The sequence below is a fragment of the Cynocephalus volans genome, chromosome 10, assembly GCF_027409185.1.
Source record: "Cynocephalus volans isolate mCynVol1 chromosome 10, mCynVol1.pri, whole genome shotgun sequence".
Lineage (NCBI taxonomy): Eukaryota > Metazoa > Chordata > Mammalia > Dermoptera > Cynocephalidae > Cynocephalus > Cynocephalus volans.
In genome coordinates, this window is record NC_084469.1 from 128,243,509 (window position 1) to 128,263,484 (window position 19,976).

Genomic DNA, 19,976 nt, shown 5'->3' on the forward strand with positions numbered 1-19,976 from the left:
GATCCAGGAAACGGCGTTTTCCGGACTGCTCTCGATGGTATCATCGGACGGATAGAGAGGGCCGCGCACGGTACTATGGGACAATAATGGCCGCTTTCAAGGTGCTGGTTTTGGTTCTTTGAGGCCGTCTGAGCGAGGGGAGGCGGCGCCCGCGCCCCAGAATCCGGGACAGAAGGGTCCCAAGAGTCGCGGTTAGTGAGGTGAGTGTCCCTTCTTCGTTTCTTACCTGCCCTTCGCCAATCATGGCGGCTCCAGGAGGAGGATATCTGTGCCCAGCTCAGGTTCGGGCCTCGGTTTGGGAAGTTCCTCTCTTGTCCCTGTCACCCAATTTGCCTTACGCACTTCAGGGATGCTGCGCCCGTCCTGCCTGTCCCGGCCTTTCTCCTTTTTCTGGTCGTATCCTGCTGCCTGGAGCGGCCTCACTGAGATGTAGGGATGCTGCCCGGGGTGGCCCTGCGCCCTTCCTCAGGCCTCCGCCGTAGCCCACTCCGACGGTCGCCGAGCCCGAGTTGGGTTCGCGTGTTTTCCTGTTCTCTCTCCCAGTGTGTCTTCACCAGGCACGCTAGTGGGCGTTCTTTTCAAATAGATGTCAGCCCCCGCTGGGCGGGGATTTTTGTCTGTTTTGTTCTTGTCTCTATCCCTGTTGCCGAGAACAGCGATTGGCTCAGGGAGGCACTCAATGAATACTTGTTGAATGAGTAAATCCGTGTGTGTGTGTGTGTGTGTGTGTGTGTGTGTGTGTGTGTCATTAATCCTTCTCCAGACTTTCTCTTTAACTCCGTGTGTGTGTGTGTGTGTGTGTGTGTGTGTGTGTGTGTGTGTGTGTGTGTGTGTGTGTGTGTGTGTGTGTGTGTGTGTGTGTGTGTGTGTGTGTGTGTGTGTGTGTGTGTGTGTGTGTGTCATTAATCCTTCTCCAGACTTTCTCTTTAACTCCTTGTTTGGTCTCCCAGGCAGCTAGTTAAGTCCGCTCTGTCAGACTCCTTGTCCTATATTGCTGGTATCTTCCCTTGCTGTCTCTAGAAATGTCTGACTTCCTGTTCCCCTTTAATAAGTTTAAATTCATTCATTCTTTATTCGTCAAACTTTTTTTTTTTTTTGCCAGGCACTGGGTCAGAGCAGCCCACAAGGCATAGAAGTTTCCCTCACCTGCATAGAATGGCATTCTAGGGGCATATTTCTTAATTCATACAACTGCTGAGCAGAGCCTGTGTATCTTTACCTTTCTGTCTGGATTTCCTTACATGCATACAGATGTCACCAATATGCAGCTTTCCCTTTTTTATTTTGCCTTGTGGCATTTTCAAAATGTAACTCTTGTTTCTGCATTCATATTGGGTGTTCCAGTATGTTTGGCAATGCTCCTCTATAGAACTGTTCATGTAAATTAGAGCTTGGCAGAAAATTCTGGATTCTAGTGGTATTTTACCTCTCGACAGTTCCTTTGCTTCACTAACTTGTGGGAAGGAGGGGAATTATCCAAGTACACAGAATAGATGTATGTTTATAAGTGAGTGGTGTGTAATAGGAGAGAAAGAGGAATTTGTTACAAGTTGAGTGCCGGGAAGTCTATAGTCCCTTAAATACTTTTCAGTTACACCATTTCTTAACCTAGTGTTTCTCATAAATAATTCTGGTGTATGTGGATTGTTTTTAAACTGATTTTGCCTGCTGCGAGATAATTCTTGTCTACATAACACAACTGGTCCAAGAAAACCTACTAAAATATAGAGAACGCGGATGGTAGCCTTATACCCCATCTCTACTCGCCTGTATTTGTGGTTTAAAGGGAGGGAGAGGTAGAACTTATGTGAAAACTTGGTGAGGGACCAATCAGTATATGGGAGCATAGCAAATAAAATAATGTAACAATTACATTTGTATAACTATGGTTATAGAGCACTTTCACATGCACTTTGATTCTCACAGTAACTGCATGGATTAGATAAAGCAAAAATTGTTTCCATTTTTACAGATACAGAATTATGGCTAACCAAAGGCTAAATTATTTGCTTATCATCATATAGGTAGAAAATATCAAGAGCCTGGTTTCTAATTGAGATTTCTGACTCAAATTTAGTGGTGGTTCCCCACTAAATTTGCTCTAGTGAGAGTCCTTTAGGGGGGCCTATTCTTGCCCAGATGATGCCCTCTGTGTGTGGGGGGGTGTGTACGTAGCTATTTGGGGTATCTCTTGGGTGGGAATAGGAAAGTCTTTTGAGATTGTCAGTGACTTGATGGAAAGGTCTTGGCAAGAGGTAGCAAAAGAAGTCCTGGTCTTGGGGGAGGGGGTGAGTTAACCAGCTAAATATACCCATAACTGCAGTTTTTCTGGGTTATAGAAGAGCCAAGCCTTCTTCCCTCTTATGTCCATTACCAAATGATTTACGTTTCCTCCAGAGAAATCCTAGAAACTGATGGAGGAAACCAGTGAGGATGCCTCAATCCATCGATTGGAAGGCACTGATCTGGACTCTCAGGTTGGTGGTCTTATTTGCAAGACCAAAAGTGCGGCCAGCGAGCAGCATGTCTTCAAGGCCCCCGCTCCTCGCCCTTCATTGCTGGGACTGGACTTGCTGGCTTCCCTGAAACGGAGGGAGCGAGAGGAGAAGGATGATGGGGAGGACAAGAAGAAGTCCAGAATCTCATCCTACAAGGACTGGGAAGAGAGCAAGGATGACCAGCGAGATAGCGAGGAAGAAGGTGGTGACCAGGCTGGCCGAAGTAGCCGGAAAGACAGGTAAAGGCCTTAGGATGGGTTGGCTTGAAGGGAATGCGAATGGAGGTCAGAAAATAACATCCCATGTTTATCTCTCAGTTTTCCTATTGAATATTTACAGCTTTATGGTCATTATGATTCTATAATATTGAGGGTAGGTAGGAATTGGTATTTTCTTCAGATTTGTGGAGAAAATTCAAAGGTAACTAAAGAGTAGGTGATGGTGACTAGAAGCGGCTTGGGTTGTCGTCATATGTAAGCCTGCAGTACCAGAGAGATAAAGTAGAAAAGGACAGATCACTTGTTGAGCCCAGCCAAAGGTTGCGGGGCAAGATTTTCTCCTCTGGAGGGCCCTTTGCCACTTGCCCTCCCTGTTTCAGACATTATCGATCTGCTCGGGTAGAGACTCCATCCCATCCTGGTGGTGTGAGTGAAGAGTTTTGGGAACGCAGTCGGCAGAGAGAGAGAGAGCGACGGGAACATGGTGTCTATGCCTCGTCCAAAGAAGAAAAGGATCGGAAGAAGGAGAAATCGCGGGATCGAGACCATGACCGCAAAAGAGAGAAAGGTAAACTGTCCAGCATAGTTCCTGTTGCCTGTTACCATTTAAATAAACATGTCAGCCTTTTTCCTGTTGCAGTTTTTATAACGCCCATTAATTGGGGAGCCCTGTTTGCATGATATCAGTCTGATTGGTTCTGACCCTGTTCAGATTGAGAATAGCAGGCAGTTTAAGACAAGACTTGTTGCTTATAACACACACAGCTGCTTTGCTTGAGTGTGTGGTGTTCATTTTATTATGAAAATTGGTGATAGAGGAGATAATGGGAAATATGTATAAGAAAGGAGAGTTTACAACAGTGTTGGTTGATAGAGAAAGGACAGTGCTATGGAGCGAAGCTAGGCATAAAATCTAGTGCTGACTTTGCTCAGTGTTGTTTGTTTTATAGCTTATAGACTTGTAACTATTAGAAACTATTCACTGTAGGCTTGTAACTATTCTTTTTTGAATTCTTGCAGGAAAATAACTGTTACTAGAATTTGAAACTTTCTAGCCAGTAACTATTTCTTCCCCTGGATAGAATGGGAATATGTGAGTTTCAGGAACCCATGGATCCCATTAGAGCAGTGCAGGTAGCACCTGTGAGTGAGTGGGAAGACCTGTCCTTTCTCTAGGGTGAAGAAAGGTGTATGTTAGGGCGGGGTACACACTTTTCTGCTCTGTGTGTAATTCTTCACAGAAGAGCGGGATAGAAGCAGACACAGCAGCAGATCGGAGCGAGATGGAGGGTCAGAGCGTAGCAGCAGAAGAAATGAACCAGAGAGCCCACGGCATCGACCTAAAGGTAGACTTAGCTGTTTTCTGTGGTGGTCTGTGAGGGTTCAAGTGCATAAAAGGCAGAATGAGTGAAACCATCCTCAGTGGGATTGCTGAGGCAGTGAGTCAGAATTCCTGATTCCAGCACGAGCCTCTGGAATACTTGGTTCTGAGTCAAGTGGGAACAGCCCTGCACGTCTCTGTTGAGATGGATGTGCTTCCTTGAGGTGACAAAAGGCAGGAAAGAATAGGGAGCCAGGGGGGAAGAAGAAAGACTTGTGTAAAAGAATTATTTATAGTCAAGAGGGATGTGTTTGTAGATGTAAATGAATATTCCTTAAAATGTCATTATAAATACAGAATGAAAAGTGGAACAGTAAAATTCAGATATCTCCAAAAACTATCAAAACCATCTTATCCATTACAAATAGGTGAAACGTTTATAAATAGTAAAAGAAACAGATCTGGGGAGTTGACTTTTGGCAGGGGTTTAGGGCCATATCTTGGTTAAATGAGATATTTCCTTTGGCTGTGTCTTTTGTGGCCCAGATGCAGCCACCCCTTCAAGGTCTACCTGGGAGGAAGAGGACAGCGGCTATGGCTCCTCGAGGCGCTCGCAGTGGGAATCGCCCTCCCCAACGCCTTCCTATCGGGATTCTGAGCGGAGCCATCGGCTGTCCACTCGAGATCGGGACAGGTGATGTTTGGGGTGGAGCAGCCCAGGTTCTCTGTTTGGGTAGCTGGGGATCTGGCAGGGAGAGCAGATGGCGGCCAGGGAGGCATGGCTGCACTCAGTGACTGGTGATGCTGGTTCTGCTGTATCGCAGGTCTGTGAGGAGCAAGTACTCAGATGACACACCTCTGCCCACTCCCTCCTACAAGTACAATGAGTGGGCTGATGACAGAAGACACCTAGGGTCCACCCCACGCCTGTCCAGGGGCCGAGGTAAGGACTGGTGAGCTGAGCAGGGGCTGCACCTCTGGAGCGGTGTGGCTTCATAGATCTGTCCCTTCCTGTTGGGGGTAAGCCAGGGTCTCAGTGTGGACTGACATGCCACCTGTTCTCCTTCAGGAAGACGCGAGGATGGCGAGGAAGGAATCTCATTTGATACAGAGGAGGAACGGCAGCAGTGGGAAGATGACCAGAGGGTAAAAGCTGTACATGTTTGAGGGGCTGAACGAAGGGTGGTGGCCGTCCCAGGTGTAGGGGTGCAGAGCACAGAGCCACAAGTGACCCTCTAGTGGGATTGTGCATTGACGAGGGGGCTAACACTTGGCACAGCAGTCCTAGGGCAGCTGACTATTGCTCAGTCGCAAAGCCCTGGAATCTCCTCCCAGAGGCACAGGCTGCCTAGGGAAACATCTCACTTACCGCAGCAGGTAAGGTCTAACTCTTCTTTTGTATTGCTGCCACCATGTGGCAAATCTAAGAACTGCTGTTGTGATGGGCGGCCACATGAAGTCATAGATGGATGTCTCCCACTGTAGCTGTCCTCCAGGAGCCTGCTCTCTTGCCCCTCTAGCGAGTGTTGCTCTGCCGCATCAGTGACGTCTTACCAAGCTTCTCCCCTCCTTGTGGTTGTGTCTTGTGCATAAACCTGACCTGGCCCTTGTTCTTGCCGCTTTGTCTCCTGGCCTGCAGCAAGCTGACCGGGACTGGTACATGATGGATGAGGGGTACGACGAGTTCCACAATCCCCTGGCCTACTCTTCCGAGGACTATGTGAGGCGGCGTGAACAGCATCTGCACAAACAGAAACAGAAGCGGATTTCAGCCCAGCGCAGACAGATCAATGAGGTGAGGCTGCCCACGGTAGTTGGAGCAGATTCAGAGCTGGAGTGGGGGGCACATGGGAGAAGCAGAGGTCAGGTCCAAGTGATGACAGTGCAGCTTGTCTCCCCGTTCCCAAGAGGACCTGATCTAGGTATACCTGGAGGTGGAGGGTGGGAGAGGGGCGTGCAACCTTCCAGTGGCTTAAGAAAAGCCCAGCTTGTACTTCCTTTTTGGCAGTCCTTCCTTGAGGGGTGCTGTTGATGGGAATGGTTATGGTGAGACCTGCCTCTGCGGTCTGTGCTCTTTATGGTTCTGAGTGGGGCTCAGAGTGGGGATGGTCCCCATTCATGGTGTCCATCTAGAGGTCCTGACTTAGATATAAGGTGCTGCTTCTTGGAACAAAGTATTGCAGGGGATTTGGAATCAGCAACTCCTCTGTGTAAGGATAGAGAGGCCTGGGACGTCTCTAGGCCACCCATGGCCCTTCTGTTGGGACTTGATATGTGGACTTGCCTGGTGACCTCTCCGGGCAACCTTTCAGTTGCAGTTTGATCGTGGCCTCTGTTGTGCCCTCACAGGATAACGAGCGCTGGGAGACCAACCGCATGCTCACCAGTGGGGTGGTCCATCGGCTAGAAGTGGACGAGGACTTTGAAGAGGATAATGCGGCCAAGGTGCACCTGATGGTGCACAACCTGGTGCCTCCTTTCCTAGACGGGCGCATTGTCTTCACCAAGCAGGTGCGGTTCCTCTGCGGCCAGAAGGAAGGCAGCTCAGAAAGACCTGGAGTGGGGAGAGACAGAGAGAGAGAGAGCAGGAAAAAAGCCCCGATCACGACGGAGTGGCAACCCCCTTCATTTACTAGGGCCATTAGGAAATGAATATTCTTGCTGATTTTAGTGACCAGTGGGGAATTCTCTTTTTCCTCAACCTCCTGCAGCCAGAGCCTGTGATTCCAGTCAAGGATGCCACTTCCGACCTGGCCATTATTGCTCGAAAAGGCAGCCAAACAGTGCGGAAGCACAGGGAGCAAAAGGAACGCAAAAAGGTAGGTTTCTTGTCACCTGGGGCTGGGAAGTCTACATGTACTTTTCTATTCTTTTTTCTTCTTTTAAAAAATCTCATTAGACTGCACAGGCAGAAATCCTGTTGTAAGACTCCTGTTAGGACAGTCACAGGGCCTGCTGTTAGGGCTGAGGCTTGAGGCTTGCTGTGCATGGCTCGGGCCACCAGCGCCCATGGGAATCTACCACCTGCCAGATGAAGCCTGTCACCAACCTGGATTGACTTCCCATTGACCACAGTCATGTCACAGGATGGAGCAGACTTACTTTTCTTGTCTTTTTCAGGCTCAGCACAAACACTGGGAACTGGCTGGGACCAAACTGGGGGATATAATGGGTGTCAAAAAAGAGGAAGAGCCAGATAAGGGTCTGACGGAAGATGGGAAGGTGGACTACAGGTGGGCAGCTGCTGGGGGCCCTTGAGGGCAATCACGGCGGAGTTGATAGAGTGCGCAGCTTGTGAATAGGAAAATGACAAATTTTCACTCTGAATCTACTGCTCTTTTCCTGTCTCTTCCTCCTGGTTTCTCTTCTACCATCTTCAACTTTTCCTGCATGTTATTTCTACCACCACCACTGCCACTAGCATAGGAGCTTCCTCTATGTCAGGTAGCTTTATAAGGAGAATGAGACCCAGGGAGGTTAAGTAATTTGTCTGAGGTTGTCCAGCTAGTAGGTGGCAGAGTTAGGATCAGACACAGACTGCCTCACTTCAGAGCCCATGCTTGGCTAAGGTATCTGTCAGGTGTTCAGTATGGGATGGTGGGGTTTGCTCCCTTAGTCACGTTTCAGTTCAATTTAAGGAAGAAATATTTTTAACAGAGGTTCTAAAACAGAAAGGGCTATCTTATCAGGTAGTGACGTCTCTGTTCATGGAGTATTTGAGCAGATGTTGGGTAACTGTTTATTGGGATTCCTGCATTGGGTATGTGGCTGGACTCAAATGTCCCTTGCTATTCTCATCCTTTGAATGCTTTCAAGACCTACTGAACTGTCACCTCTGTACTTCTGTTTCAAGTGTCCCTAATGAGAAGTTAGTACTGTTGACCAGCCCTCCTAGTCTCTAGTTGATTTAATCCCTTAGGTATTGTTAGGTGGCCAGGAGGGACTGGGTGAAATTAGAAATAGGAAGCTTGACAGAGTATAGGGGGAAGATCTGATGGAGGAAGAGTCTTTTGGGGGAGGGGTGGGCAGAAGATCGTGTGAACTATGTAGCACTGAGCTGCTGTCTTTTTGCTCTGTGGTCTTGGGAAAATTGCGTAGTGCTTCTGAGTCTTGGGGTGTGTGCATGTGTCAGACATGGAGTGCTTTCTGTAGAAGCTGCAGGTGAAGATTAAGTGGGACAGACAGTCCTCATAGTTTTTGGAAACTGCAGCCTTCCAGACTATGCTGCCCTGCAAGGAGGAGAGAGGAAATGTGACCTACATCGGGCGCTCTGCAACCATAACTTCCCAGAAGGTCCATGCAGCTATTTTAGCTCTTTAAGTGTTGTGCTGAAATTGCCGAGGGTGTCTGCTACAAGTTAGTGACCTGGTGATTGATTTCAGCTTGTCTTCTGGTCAAACTCTATTTAGGGCAGAGGATTTGCCCACTTGGTAATCTGTAACTCCTCTGACCCTTATTTAGCTCTGCTTGACCCTGGGGTGTTGGGTATGTCGTGAATGATGGATTCTCACATAGCAGTTCAGTCCTTAGGCTGACAGGAAACATCTCAGATTACCTGGCAGTTTTGGTGTCTCAGAGATTTATTGCTGCTTGTCGAAGTGCTTCTTCTGGGTAGGAAGAAGGACAGTGACCCAGTCAAGAAGGACAGTATGGGAAATCGTGCTTAGGCGCTTAGGCTGCTGTATGTTCCCAGGACAGAGCAGAAGTTTGCGGATCACATGAAGAAAAAGAGTGAAGCCAGCAGCGAATTTGCAAAGAAGAAGTCGATCCTGGAGCAGAGGCAGTACTTGCCGATCTTTGCAGTGCAGCAGGAGCTACTCACTATTATCAGGTAACTCCACGTGGGCCCCAGGAATTCCAGTATTGAATCAGGGGTCCTATTGGTCTTCGTGTTTACTTGGGAGCTCTTTTTCTTTTGTGCATTGCATCAGATGGAGAGGGGAAATAGTTTTTTCCCTCTGACCTGGTTGCCCTGGGCTACACTGCATAATGTAACAAGATGGCATCATTTTGTTTTAGCTCACCTGTTCAAACCTCACCTGATTCCACACATTTCAGTGGTGTCTCAATAGGAGGCTGTTTTCCCAGTGGAATTCTCTCTAAGTGGCGTACTCCTTGGGTTGCTATCCTTGGGGCTAAGAGGCGGCAGAGGCTTTCAGAGGCTTGCAAAGGCTTGGAGTTGGCCTCCCACTTGGGCTGATTAGCCCTGTGCCTGCTGTTCCTTGTAGAGACAACAGCATCGTGATCGTGGTTGGGGAGACAGGGAGTGGGAAGACCACTCAGCTGACCCAGTACTTGCATGAAGACGGTTACACAGACTATGGGATGATTGGGTGCACGCAGCCGCGCCGTGTGGCTGCCATGTCGGTGGCCAAGAGAGTCAGCGAGGAGATGGGGGGCAGCCTCGGTGAGGAGGTGAGCAGGTGCAAGGGCTGAGCCCATAGTTCCCTATAGCTTTTGTCCATTTGTTCTGGAGGGCGTGATCACCAAGGCCTGGACCCCAGCGTGGTGTGTGCCGGTGGCCAGCTGGTGGCCAGAGCGTCTGAGCCATCTCACTGACCTCTAGGTGGGTTATGCCATCCGCTTCGAAGACTGCACTTCAGAAAACACCCTGATCAAATACATGACTGATGGGATCCTGCTGCGAGAGTCTCTCCGGGAGGCCGACCTGGATCACTACAGTGCCATCATCATGGATGAGGCCCATGAGCGCTCCCTCAACACTGACGTGCTCTTTGGGCTGCTCCGCGAGGTGAGGCCTGTGAGTGGGGGCCAGTCCCTCTGTGCCCCTGAGGCTTTGACTGCACCCTTCTGGTAGTTAGTGAGCAGGGCACTCCAGATGGCCTGGGGCTAATCTGGGGATGCTGAGGGAGTCTCTGACAGGCCGGAGTGTTCCCTGAGGCTTGGTTGCCAGCTGAGACCTGGGTTGTAGTTTACTCTGTTCTTGCTCAGCTGAGTGGCTCATGGTTTGCTTGGGCACAGCTCTGTGGCTTCAGTCTTCAGGGTCGTTAAGAATCTAATATGCTATTTGTCAGCTTTGGCTTCTGGTTTATTTGGGACTAATGAGACTGGAGGGTGGGAGCCAAGGGTCCTAATCCTATGGGCAGCTCTGTGTGACCTCTTCTGTCAGGTTGTGGCTCGGCGCTCAGACCTGAAGCTCATCGTCACATCAGCCACTATGGATGCAGAGAAATTTGCTGCCTTTTTCGGGAATGTTCCCATCTTCCACATCCCTGGTCGTACCTTCCCTGTTGACATCCTCTTCAGCAAGGTGCGGAGTCCTCCATTTTTTGAACCAACCCTTCTATGCCATGTGCTTCTCTGATGAGAAGCCAGCCGGAGGGTGTGAGGTGGGTAGGCTCTGACTCGGAGAGGATGTGTGGGGCAAATAGGGCAGCCTGTGGCTCCAGGACTCAGGGGGACAAAGGACAGTGCTCTGAGGGAGGTTTTGTTTCCTTGTTTCTTTGGAGCTGAAGTATGGGGCTCAGGGAGGCTCTGGGACTTTTTGTAGGGCCCCACAGTCAGGCCCATGTGCGGGTGCGGCAGCCCTGCAAGCCTGCTGCTCCAGCCCAGACCAGTGAGTGGGCGTGGGTTCCCAGAGGGCACCTGTTCTATGTTTCTGACACTCCCCTGCGCCTGCTTGCTGTGGCTGGTGTTGCAGACCCCACAGGAGGATTATGTGGAGGCTGCAGTGAAGCAGTCCTTGCAGGTGCACCTGTCGGGGGCCCCGGGAGACATCCTTATCTTCATGCCTGGCCAAGAGGACATCGAGGTGAGTGCCATGGTTGCTACCGTGATGTCTGGTATGTCCTGTGTATGAGAGTTTGGGGCTCCAGTGTCTCATGGCAGCTCCCTGTGCCCTCAGGTGACCTCAGACCAGATTGTGGAGCACCTGGAGGAACTGGAGAATGCACCTGCCTTGGCTGTGCTACCCATCTACTCCCAGCTGCCTTCTGATCTCCAGGCCAAGATCTTCCAGAAGGTGTGATGGCAGGAATGCCTGTTCAGGGTCCCTGCTTGTGGGTGTTTCCTGGAGTCCCCCAGAGGAGGCAGGAGAGGGAGGATGTTACTCTCCAGGCGGGAAGGGGGCTGTTTCCCGCTTGTGCAGTCTCTTCTGTCCTGAGGGACTCAGTTTTCCTTCTCTGCATGTCCCGCTCGGCCCTAGGCTCCTGATGGTGTTCGCAAGTGTATTGTTGCCACCAACATTGCTGAGACATCTCTGACTGTTGATGGCATCATGTTTGTTATTGATTCGGGTTATTGCAAATTAAAGGTAAGGTAAGATACAGGAGGCGGGGCCCTAGGTCTTCACCTGAAGCTAACTTGGCTTGCGGGGTGGGAAGCCAGGCCCTCGGCCTTGGCCCTGGAATGGGGGACACACATGGGAGTGGAGGTGGTGTGAGGAGGCTAGTATTTATTGAGTGCAGATTTTGCCATGTGATTGATTCATTTAATCCCTGTGACAACTCGAGGAGGTAGATACCTTAGATAACTCAATAGCTATCACAGAGCTGGTGTTCATGAGGAAATCTGCTTTAGGTGTTTATGAGAATATTTCCTGAAGCTCCAGGCTCCAAAAGGATGGCTGCCTGTGTTGCTAATGCACTTCCTCTGTAAGTGTGGCAGCCAGGGTTTGTCTTTCTCTGTCTCGAGGCTGTCTCCCTTTCCCCTTGCTCTGTCCTCAGTCATCTCTTTGCTGCTCCTTCTAGGTCTTCAATCCCAGGATTGGCATGGATGCTCTGCAGATCTACCCTATCAGCCAGGCCAATGCCAACCAGAGGTCAGGGCGAGCTGGCAGGACGGGCCCAGGTCAGTGTTTCAGGTAGGAGCCCTGTGCTAGCCTGCTTTCCGGGGCAGCGCTGGGATTGCTGAGCAGGGGCTGGGGCTGGGGTGGGAGCGGTGCTGGCCCTAGAGCTGATTCCCGAGGCCAGTGGCCAGGGATGGGGCTGCCACTTCTTGGTTCTCATTGTATGCTACTGAGTGGAGAGTAGCCATTCCAGGGAGCTCTGAGGTCGGAGGCAGACCTCCGTGGAATGTGCCTGCAGAGGAAGACCCATGATTACAGCATGCCTCCCTTCAGAGGACAGATCTGAATGAATGACATCACTGGTTCTTTTTCTCTTTTTTTCTGTTCTAATTTTCAGAAATACTGTATTCTCTATAGAAATTCAGTAAATACAGAAAAATATTAAGAAAATAAAACCCAGCCGTAATTCTAGTCCCAGCTCATTGGTTCCAGAAATGAAACAGGCACGTAGGAGGCACTGGCAGAGTTTTGAATAGGTAGAAATGAGTGATTCAAAGAAGAGGTGGGAGGTGGGGAGAGGAAATGAGAAATTCTCCTGCCTACCTGTGGGATTTCATCTGTCCTGGCTGTTGTGGGGTACACTCGTGGTGAGAAGCTGGAATAGAAAGTGGAATCTTCTGGGCCGACCCCATGGCGCACTCGGGAGAGTGCGGCGCTGGGAGCACAGTGGTGCTCCCTCCGCGGGTTTGGATCCTATATGGGGATGGCTGGTGCGCTCACTGGTTGAGCGCGGTGTGGGTGTCACCAAGGGTTGCGATCCCCTTACTGGTCACGACGAAAGACAAAAAAAATAAATAAAAAAAGAAAGTGGAATCTTCTGCTGCAATGGTCCCTGTTTAGGCAGCCAGGCCTGTTTAAGGCAGGCTGGTGAGGTGGCAGGGGCTGCAGAACTAGGGTTTTCTCCCTGGCAGGCTGTACACCCAGAGTGCCTACAAGAATGAACTCCTGACCACCACGGTGCCCGAGATCCAGAGGACCAACCTGGCCAATGTGGTGCTGCTGCTCAAGTCACTTGGGGTGCAGGACCTGCTGCAGTTCCACTTCATGGACCCGCCACCGGAGGACAACATGCTCAACTCCATGTACCAGCTCTGGATCCTTGGGGCCCTGGACAACACAGGTGTGGTGGCCAGGAGCCTGTGGGCCTCATGGGCACTGATGCTGGGGTTCTCTTTCTCTTTCCTCTGCCGTCCCATTGAGTATCTGGGCTTGCTCAACTCTCCAGGTGGTCTGACCTCCACCGGGCGGCTCATGGTGGAGTTCCCACTGGACCCGGCCCTGTCCAAGATGCTCATCGTGTCCTGTGACATGGGCTGCAGCTCCGAGATCCTGCTTATCGTCTCCATGCTGTCGGTCCCGGCCATCTTCTACAGGCCCAAGGTGGGGAGGCGGTGGCTCCTTTCTCCTCCCAGAAGGGCCAGGAAGGGTTGGGGAGGGAAACAGCTCCCCTCTGTGTTGTTCAGATGGAATGAGGGGCAGGAGCCAAAGTTTCCAAGGAATGATTTTGCTGTTTTCTGTTAACAGGTTGGGGAGGAGGAAGGATGGGCTAGATCAGTGGTTCCCAGGAAATTTGCAAGAGCATTTTCTATCTTCTAGTACCAGTGTTCCTGAGCCCTCACTCTTTAGGATATTTTATAAATTCTTTTTATGTCTCCTACATGGTTAGGAGAGCATGGTGATGTGTTTGAAGTTGCGTGTGGAGCAGGTGGCGGTGTGAGAACCCCTGGAATGTGCTCGGTGCTTAGAGTCAAGTTCCTTTTCTCCTTTCCCTAGGGCCGAGAGGAGGAGAGTGATCAAATCCGGGAGAAGTTTGCTGTCCCCGAGAGTGATCATTTGACCTACCTGAACGTCTACCTGCAGTGGAAGAACAACAATTACTCTACCATCTGGTGCAACGATCATTTCATCCATGCCAAGGCCATGCGGAAGGTGGGGGTGGTGGCCCAGATGAACAGTATGTTGCGCGAGGGGTGGGTGGGGAGGGAGGGCAGGCTCCATCCTGGCCTGCCTTGTGTCCTGCTCTAGGTTCGGGAGGTGCGGGCTCAACTCAAGGACATCATGGTGCAGCAGCGGATGAGCCTGGCCTCATGTGGCACCGACTGGGACATCGTCAGGAAGTGCATCTGCGCTGCCTATTTCCACCAGGCAGCCAAGCTCAAGGTAAGCTCGGGAGTTCAGTGGGGCTGTAGCCCCTTCCTGGCATGATGCCCTTCTCTGGGTGCAGTTGTACAGTTCTGGGCTTCCCCCAAAGCCTGTGTCAAGACAGTGTCTAGGGATGGGGTAGCTGCATGCATAGGCAGCATTTTCCTGATGTGGCGCCTGTCATCTCTGCCTTAGGGAATCGGGGAGTATGTGAATGTCCGCACAGGGATGCCCTGCCACCTGCACCCTACCAGTTCTCTCTTTGGAATGGGCTATACCCCGGACTATATAGTGTATCACGAGTTGGTCATGACCACCAAGGTGAGTCTTCCAAGGCGCTTGCATAACACAGGTCCACCGAGAGGACCAGGCTTTTGTGACCCCTCCTGCCTTCTGGAATGAGCTTTTAACTTGGGGGACTTGAGGCCAGAGGCAGTGCTTGGCAGGTGTTTGAGGTTGGCTTTCAGTTGGGGGTTGGGGGAGGCCTTCCACAGGGCTAGCCTCTAGCACACAGTGACCTCAGCCATGCTGACAGGATTGCTTCCTACTTGTTGCTTGGGATGAGCAAACCCTGCTGGTGGCATTAGAAGGGTTTTCTGAGAGATTGGGCCTCTTCTTTTGGATACTAGGGGGCATTTTCTCAAGCACGGAGGACTTGGATGGGCGAAGGGATTCACTATCTGGGGCTTTTCCCTGCCATTTCCAGCTTCGCAGGGCTGGGGTAGGGCCCTTTCATGTGGCTCCTCATGGTGGGGCCACTCTAGGAGGGATGCTGCCCTCCTGTGACCTCCACCTCATTGCCTTCTGCCTGCAGGAGTACATGCAGTGCGTGACTGCTGTGGACGGAGAGTGGCTGGCAGAGTTGGGCCCCATGTTCTACAGCGTGAAGCAGGCGGGCAAGTCCCGGCAGGTGAGGACCCTGCGCTGTCCCTGGTGCTGCTTGCTGTGGGATGGTGTCCCCTCAGCTGGCACTGCATTCATCACCTGACCCCTCCTCCTCTCTGCAAACACCAAAGCTGGGGTCCAGCCAGCGTGGTCTGACCGGTTTCCCCGCACCCACTCCAGGCGAGTGGCCAGCTGAGCTTTTTTTTTTTTAAATGATTATTGAAAAGCCCAAATGTTCACAAAAGTGGGAAAAACAGTAGAACAAGCCACCATGAATTCATCACTAGCCTCTGTAATTGTCAGCATTCTGTCATTCTTTTTCTGGTTATTCCCACCTCCCTCCACACACGTCCATTTTTTTTTTCCTGGGATATTTTAAAGTTCATCTCAGACATCATGTTATCTCACCCATAAATACTCAAGTATGTGTCTTTGAAAGGATTTTTTTTAGATGTAACCTTCAGTGCCATTATCACTGCTAACAAAATTAATGCTTGATGTCACCGAAGTCTCTAGTCCTTATTCAGATTTCCCCATTTATCTTAAAGATAACTTCTTATGATTGATTTGCTTGAATCAGGATCCAAACATTGCAGTCAGTTATGTGTGGTAACTCTTATTCTAGAAGGCTCTGCCCCCATTTTTTTTTTTTAAATGACGATTTATTGGGGCAACCAGGACATTTGTTCTGAGAATATTCCATATTACATATATGGCCAATTGCTTCCTCATATGGTGTTTAACTTGTGTCTCTATTCTGTGTGCTTTCTGTAGACTAGTAATTAATCTAAAGTCTTGGTTAGATTCTGGTTCAGCTGTGTTTGGCAAGGATGCACGCCTGCAGTGCTGTGAACTTCCTTTTAGATGCTATCAGGCACGTAAGGACTGGTGGCCCCACTTCTTTTTTTCTAATTTTTTAATTTTTTTAATTTTTAAGTTTATTTTTATTTATTGAATCAAAATCAATTATACATATTTTGGGGGTTGAACATTGAGATATGTTGATCAAATCAATATTACTAGCATATATATTGTTACAAATCGAAATTATTCTTTATGCCCCTTGTCCAATCTCTCCCCATCCCCTTTTCCCTCCCCCTCCCCCTCCCCCCTCTAATTACCCTAGATTTCTTCTCTCTCTGTCTGAAAGAATAATGGTTACTCTGTTAATTTGTTCCCTAGATGATCTGTCCGATGCTGAGAGGTGTGGTCAGTTTCCCCAATATTATTGTAGAGCAGATGCTTCTGTCACTCTGGGCTTTGTGGAGAGAGACAGCCTCTTCTTTTCTTTATCACTGCTGGTGACTCTCCTTGTGTCAATGCACTCCAGTGGCTGGCAGACCACCTGTATGGTGGTTGTGGCATCTAGCCGCTTTTGCAGCAGCCATGGTTATTGTGGTGGCTGTGGTGGGCCACGCACATGGAGGTGATGTTCTTGGCATGCTCCTTGGCGCTGGTGGTGTGCCTGGTTCTGGGGTGTGTTTGGTCCCCTTCTCCATTCCTCTGGTAGCTGGGCGGGCCCCGAGGTGCTGGCGCAGTGTGCCTGGTTGTGGGAGGGTGGTCTGGTACCCTTTCCGTGCCTTGGGTCCCCGGGCGGGAGGTGGCCCCACTTCTGACAGTGTGTGCTCCTGGTGGTGTCAGTCTGGTCCTCAGTATAGATTCTTTACCTGCTGCTCCATCTTTTTGAGGTTCTAGCTAGCTTCCATAGATGACCATTGCCTGGATCCGTTCTTTAGGGTTGCAGATGTTGCTGGGCTTTTGCTTACCCCCTTCTTAGCATAGTCCTTCCCACACCAGCCCACGCACGTCTTCCTCATGCCTGTCCTTTCCAGCCAGACAGCAGCATCTTCCCTGTTTTCCTGTATTTCTTGGGAGAGCTGTGAACTTGACTTTTTAAAGAAAATGTACTTACAGAATTGAGTGGAGTGCTGAGGCATGGCTGGGTTAGGGCTGAACTGTCCACTGTCTGTCTTTTCGTTGGAGGAAAGCAGGCCTCAGCTGCGAAAGAAAAGGTGGCCTTGGTGCTGGGGCAGGGAGCCACGTAGCCCTGCCTCTGAGAGCAGCCTGGTCGACAGTATCTGCTTTGCAGCAGGGATGTGGGTGCAGACAAGGCCTCTTGTCCCAGTGGTTCCCAGCAGGCTCAGCCAGTCCCCTCTCCACTTCTGTAGGAGAATCGGCGTCGGGCCAAGGAGGAAGCCTCTGCCATGGAGGAGGAGATGGCGCTGGCTGAGGAGCAGCTGCGAGCCCGGCGGCAGGAGCAGGAGAAGCGCAGCCCCCTGGGCAGCAGCAGGTGAGCTTCAGCCTTAGGACCCTGGCGGGCAGCCAGAGAGCAGGCCCTGACGTGGGGTTGTGAGCAAAGAGAGGTTGAGTGTGTAAAGGTGAATTGGTGGCAGAAGTTGCTGTGCCTCGTGTGGAGGCGTGGATGGAGTTCCGGACACTTTAAAGGGGTGGCTGTACCTCTGCAACTCCTGATCATTGTTGTGTTATCTTCAGGGCCTGAGGGGGTGCTGGTGTAGCAGGGTAGGTCTTCCAGCTTTGCTGACAAGCAAGGGCGTTGGAAACCACAGTGGAGAGGGGAGAAGAGAGCCTTGCGCTTTGGTGTCTGTGCAGTACCTGGAGTAGGCCAGATTCACAGGGTAAGGACACAGGCTTCACTGCAAATACCAGCTGCAAGTGTGGAGGTCACCCTCACTTCTGACCAACTTGTATGTATCTGGGGATCCCTATGGACTCCCTCAGGCTCAGTAATTTGCTAGAGTGACTCGGAGCTCAGGAAAGTCCTGTACTTAAGATTACAGTTTTATTTTAGTAAAAGGATACGAATCATACCCAGCCAAAGGGAAAGATGCATAGAATGAGGTCTAGGAGGTCCCAATTATGAAGCATGCTTTGTCCTCAGGACCACATTACCCTCCTGGCATGTCAGTGTGTGACAGTGTGCATGCAGTATTGCCAACTAGGGAAGCTCACCTGAGCTTCGGTGCCCGGTGTTTCTAGCAGGGTTTCATTACATAGGGATGAGTGATTGAATCATTGCCTGTGTGCTTGAGCGCCACCTCCAGCCCTTCCCTTCCCAGAGGTTGGGCTGATGTCACAGGGCTCAGAGGCCCTACTCAAAACCAGGACTGGTTTCTGGCCAGGCCAGCCCCATCCTGAGTCACCTCATTAACATAAACTCAGATGTGGTCTGAGGGGCCCACCCTGAATAGCACAGACACTCCGATCACATGGGAAATTCCATGGATTTAGAGTTACCTGCCAGGAGCTGGGGATAAAGGCAGGTCAGATTCTTACTCCCCATCTGGAGGGGTGGTCTGGTGAGGTGGATGGAAGGCTGCCTCTGCAGCTCACCTAGGGGTAGGAAAGGAGTTGTTAAAAATTGACCTTAAACATTCCTTAAGGGATATCAGTATGAGGTGAGCTTCCTTTATTTTGTTACTCTCCTAGTTGAAAATGGGGAGGCATGGGCGCGGGATTATGCTGGGGTGAAACCCTTTGGCCCCAAAGCTGCCTCACGTGTGGGTTAGAAACGGCAAGGCCGCAGGCTTGTCTGCTGTGTACTCTGCAGGGAGTGAGGAACCGTCTGGTCCTTAGCCCCTCTCTCTGTGTCTCCAGGTCTACAAAGATCTACACTCCTGGTCGGAAAGAGCAAGGGGAGCCCATGACCCCTCGCCGCACACCGGCCCGCTTTGGACTGTGAGCTGGGGCCGTCCTAGGAGAGGGTAGCAGCCACGCACTGGGTCCTGAGCCCTCTGGCAGGAGCGCCCAGAGGCTGCATACAAAGCCCTTCTATCTGTGGACATCATGGCCCTGGGGCAGTTCCTGCCGGGCCAGCCTCTGCTGCAGGGACAGGGGAGCTTCTCAGTGCAGGAGCTTGGAAGGAGCAGGGCTGTGGAGCAGCCAAGATGCTCCCAGAGCATCAGGACCTCCCAGACTGACCATGTCCAAATAAACTGGCCCCAGACGCGTGGTGTTTGAATGACTTGGCTGAAATTATGTCTTTTTAATCCTTGTGTAAAGCAGCAAAACAGACCTGGAGGGAACTGTAATTTGGTTATAATTCATGATTTGGAAATAAATATATTATTTGTAAAATGTGATTGCCTTTGCCTTCCCTTTTCCTTCACTGCCCTAAATCACGCAATGAGGAGAAGTAGGCAGAAGCCCTGCCCTCAGCTCCTTGGATGGGACTCCCAGAGCCTTTGCTCCCCCTTTTTGCTGTTCTCCAGGCGGTGCTTCCTAGAGGAGGCCAGGGACACAGCTGTCAGGTTTGGAGATCTAAGAACAGCTGGGGGCACCAAGCCCAGGGCAGCCTGCTCTGAGGGTACCCAGCTGTTCCTGTGGCTGGTGGCAATGACAAGGCTGGCCTTGGTGGCCAGGTGGTGGGAGGGAGGTGAGCAGAGCCCACACCAGCCTTCTAGGGTGTTGGGTTGGGATTTGGCCACCATGAAGAGGGCCATGCTGTCGTTCAGGATGGCAGAGGTGCCACTCTACAGGTGTGGGACCGTCTATTGACTGAAAATAGTGTACAGTGTTGCTTACTGATTTTCAATTGATAGATGATCCTTATGCTGGAATCACTAGTCTTTTCTCTTGTTAAGCAGTCTCAGGCCTGCTGAAGTGGATTTTTGGGCATTCGGCCCTTTGCATCCACCATGGTCTATACTTTAGGGCAAGGCTGCTGCCAGGTGTGTGGCTGACAGGTTGTGTTGGGGCTGAGTCACTGATGGGACTGGGGCTCAGAAGCACCTCATGAGCTCCTTGGTGCCCGGCTCACTGTGCTGTTAGTTCCAATCCCTTTCTCTCTCTCTTCCTGGGATTTGAATTTCTGTCAGTTATAACTCTATAAGTTAAAATGTAAGTCAATTTTGTGGATGAGTTTGGCAGCCAAGCTGTGCCAGCCAGCACCGGCTACCACCTCTACTTCCATTCTCTTTACCTTTTGCCGCTTTTACTGGGAATGCAGGTGGAAACTGACTTCTCAGGGCTCTGCAGTGAAGAGAGGACTTCAGCCACTTGCCTGGGAAGCTTTCTACTCTAGGCTGCAGGTTGAAGGGCTAGGAGTCGGTGACTGCTCTGTAGAAATACTGGCTGGGTATGTAACC

The 19,976-nt window shown here is 50.8% G+C and overlaps 1 protein-coding gene across 2 annotated transcripts; it reads left to right on the forward strand.

Annotated features, from left to right (window-relative positions):
- Positions 1 to 57: 57 nt before the first annotated feature.
- On the forward strand, positions 58 to 18,971 carry DHX38 (DEAH-box helicase 38). Of its 2 annotated transcripts, none has more exons than XM_063112054.1 (27): positions 58 to 200; positions 2,398 to 2,737; positions 3,097 to 3,284; positions 3,958 to 4,062; positions 4,584 to 4,731; positions 4,862 to 4,980; positions 5,107 to 5,183; positions 5,677 to 5,832; positions 6,387 to 6,548; positions 6,749 to 6,856; positions 7,158 to 7,270; positions 8,731 to 8,868; positions 9,266 to 9,452; positions 9,604 to 9,789; positions 10,168 to 10,308; positions 10,699 to 10,809; positions 10,903 to 11,019; positions 11,203 to 11,310; positions 11,747 to 11,859; positions 12,756 to 12,964; positions 13,070 to 13,224; positions 13,618 to 13,773; positions 13,870 to 14,004; positions 14,182 to 14,307; positions 14,801 to 14,896; positions 17,040 to 17,161; positions 18,487 to 18,971. In XM_063112054.1, exons 2-27 carry the CDS (start codon positions 2,415 to 2,417, stop codon positions 18,569 to 18,571), a joined length of 3,684 nt encoding a protein of 1,227 aa, XP_062968124.1. In that variant the 5' UTR covers positions 58 to 200; positions 2,398 to 2,414; the 3' UTR covers positions 18,572 to 18,971. The 2 variants fall into 2 exon arrangements, with proteins under 2 accessions (XP_062968124.1, XP_062968125.1); XM_063112055.1 differs by having other exon boundaries at positions 10,747 to 10,809.
- The last annotated feature ends 1,005 nt before the right edge of the window (positions 18,972 to 19,976 follow it).

What these genes read in the sequence shown, in the direction of transcription:
- DHX38 (XM_063112054.1), top strand. Translation starts at nt 2,415, where the DNA reads ATGGAGGAAACCAGTGAGGATGCCTCAATCCATCGATTGGAAGGCACT. An exon ending in CTGGCCAAGAGGACATCGAG is followed by an intron (nt 10,810 to 10,902) that starts GTGAGTGCCATG and finishes CTGTGCCCTCAG; the next exon opens with GTGACCTCAGACCAGATTGT. An exon ending in GGCCCAGGTCAGTGTTTCAG is followed by an intron (nt 11,860 to 12,755) that starts GTAGGAGCCCTG and finishes TCTCCCTGGCAG; the next exon opens with GCTGTACACCCAGAGTGCCT.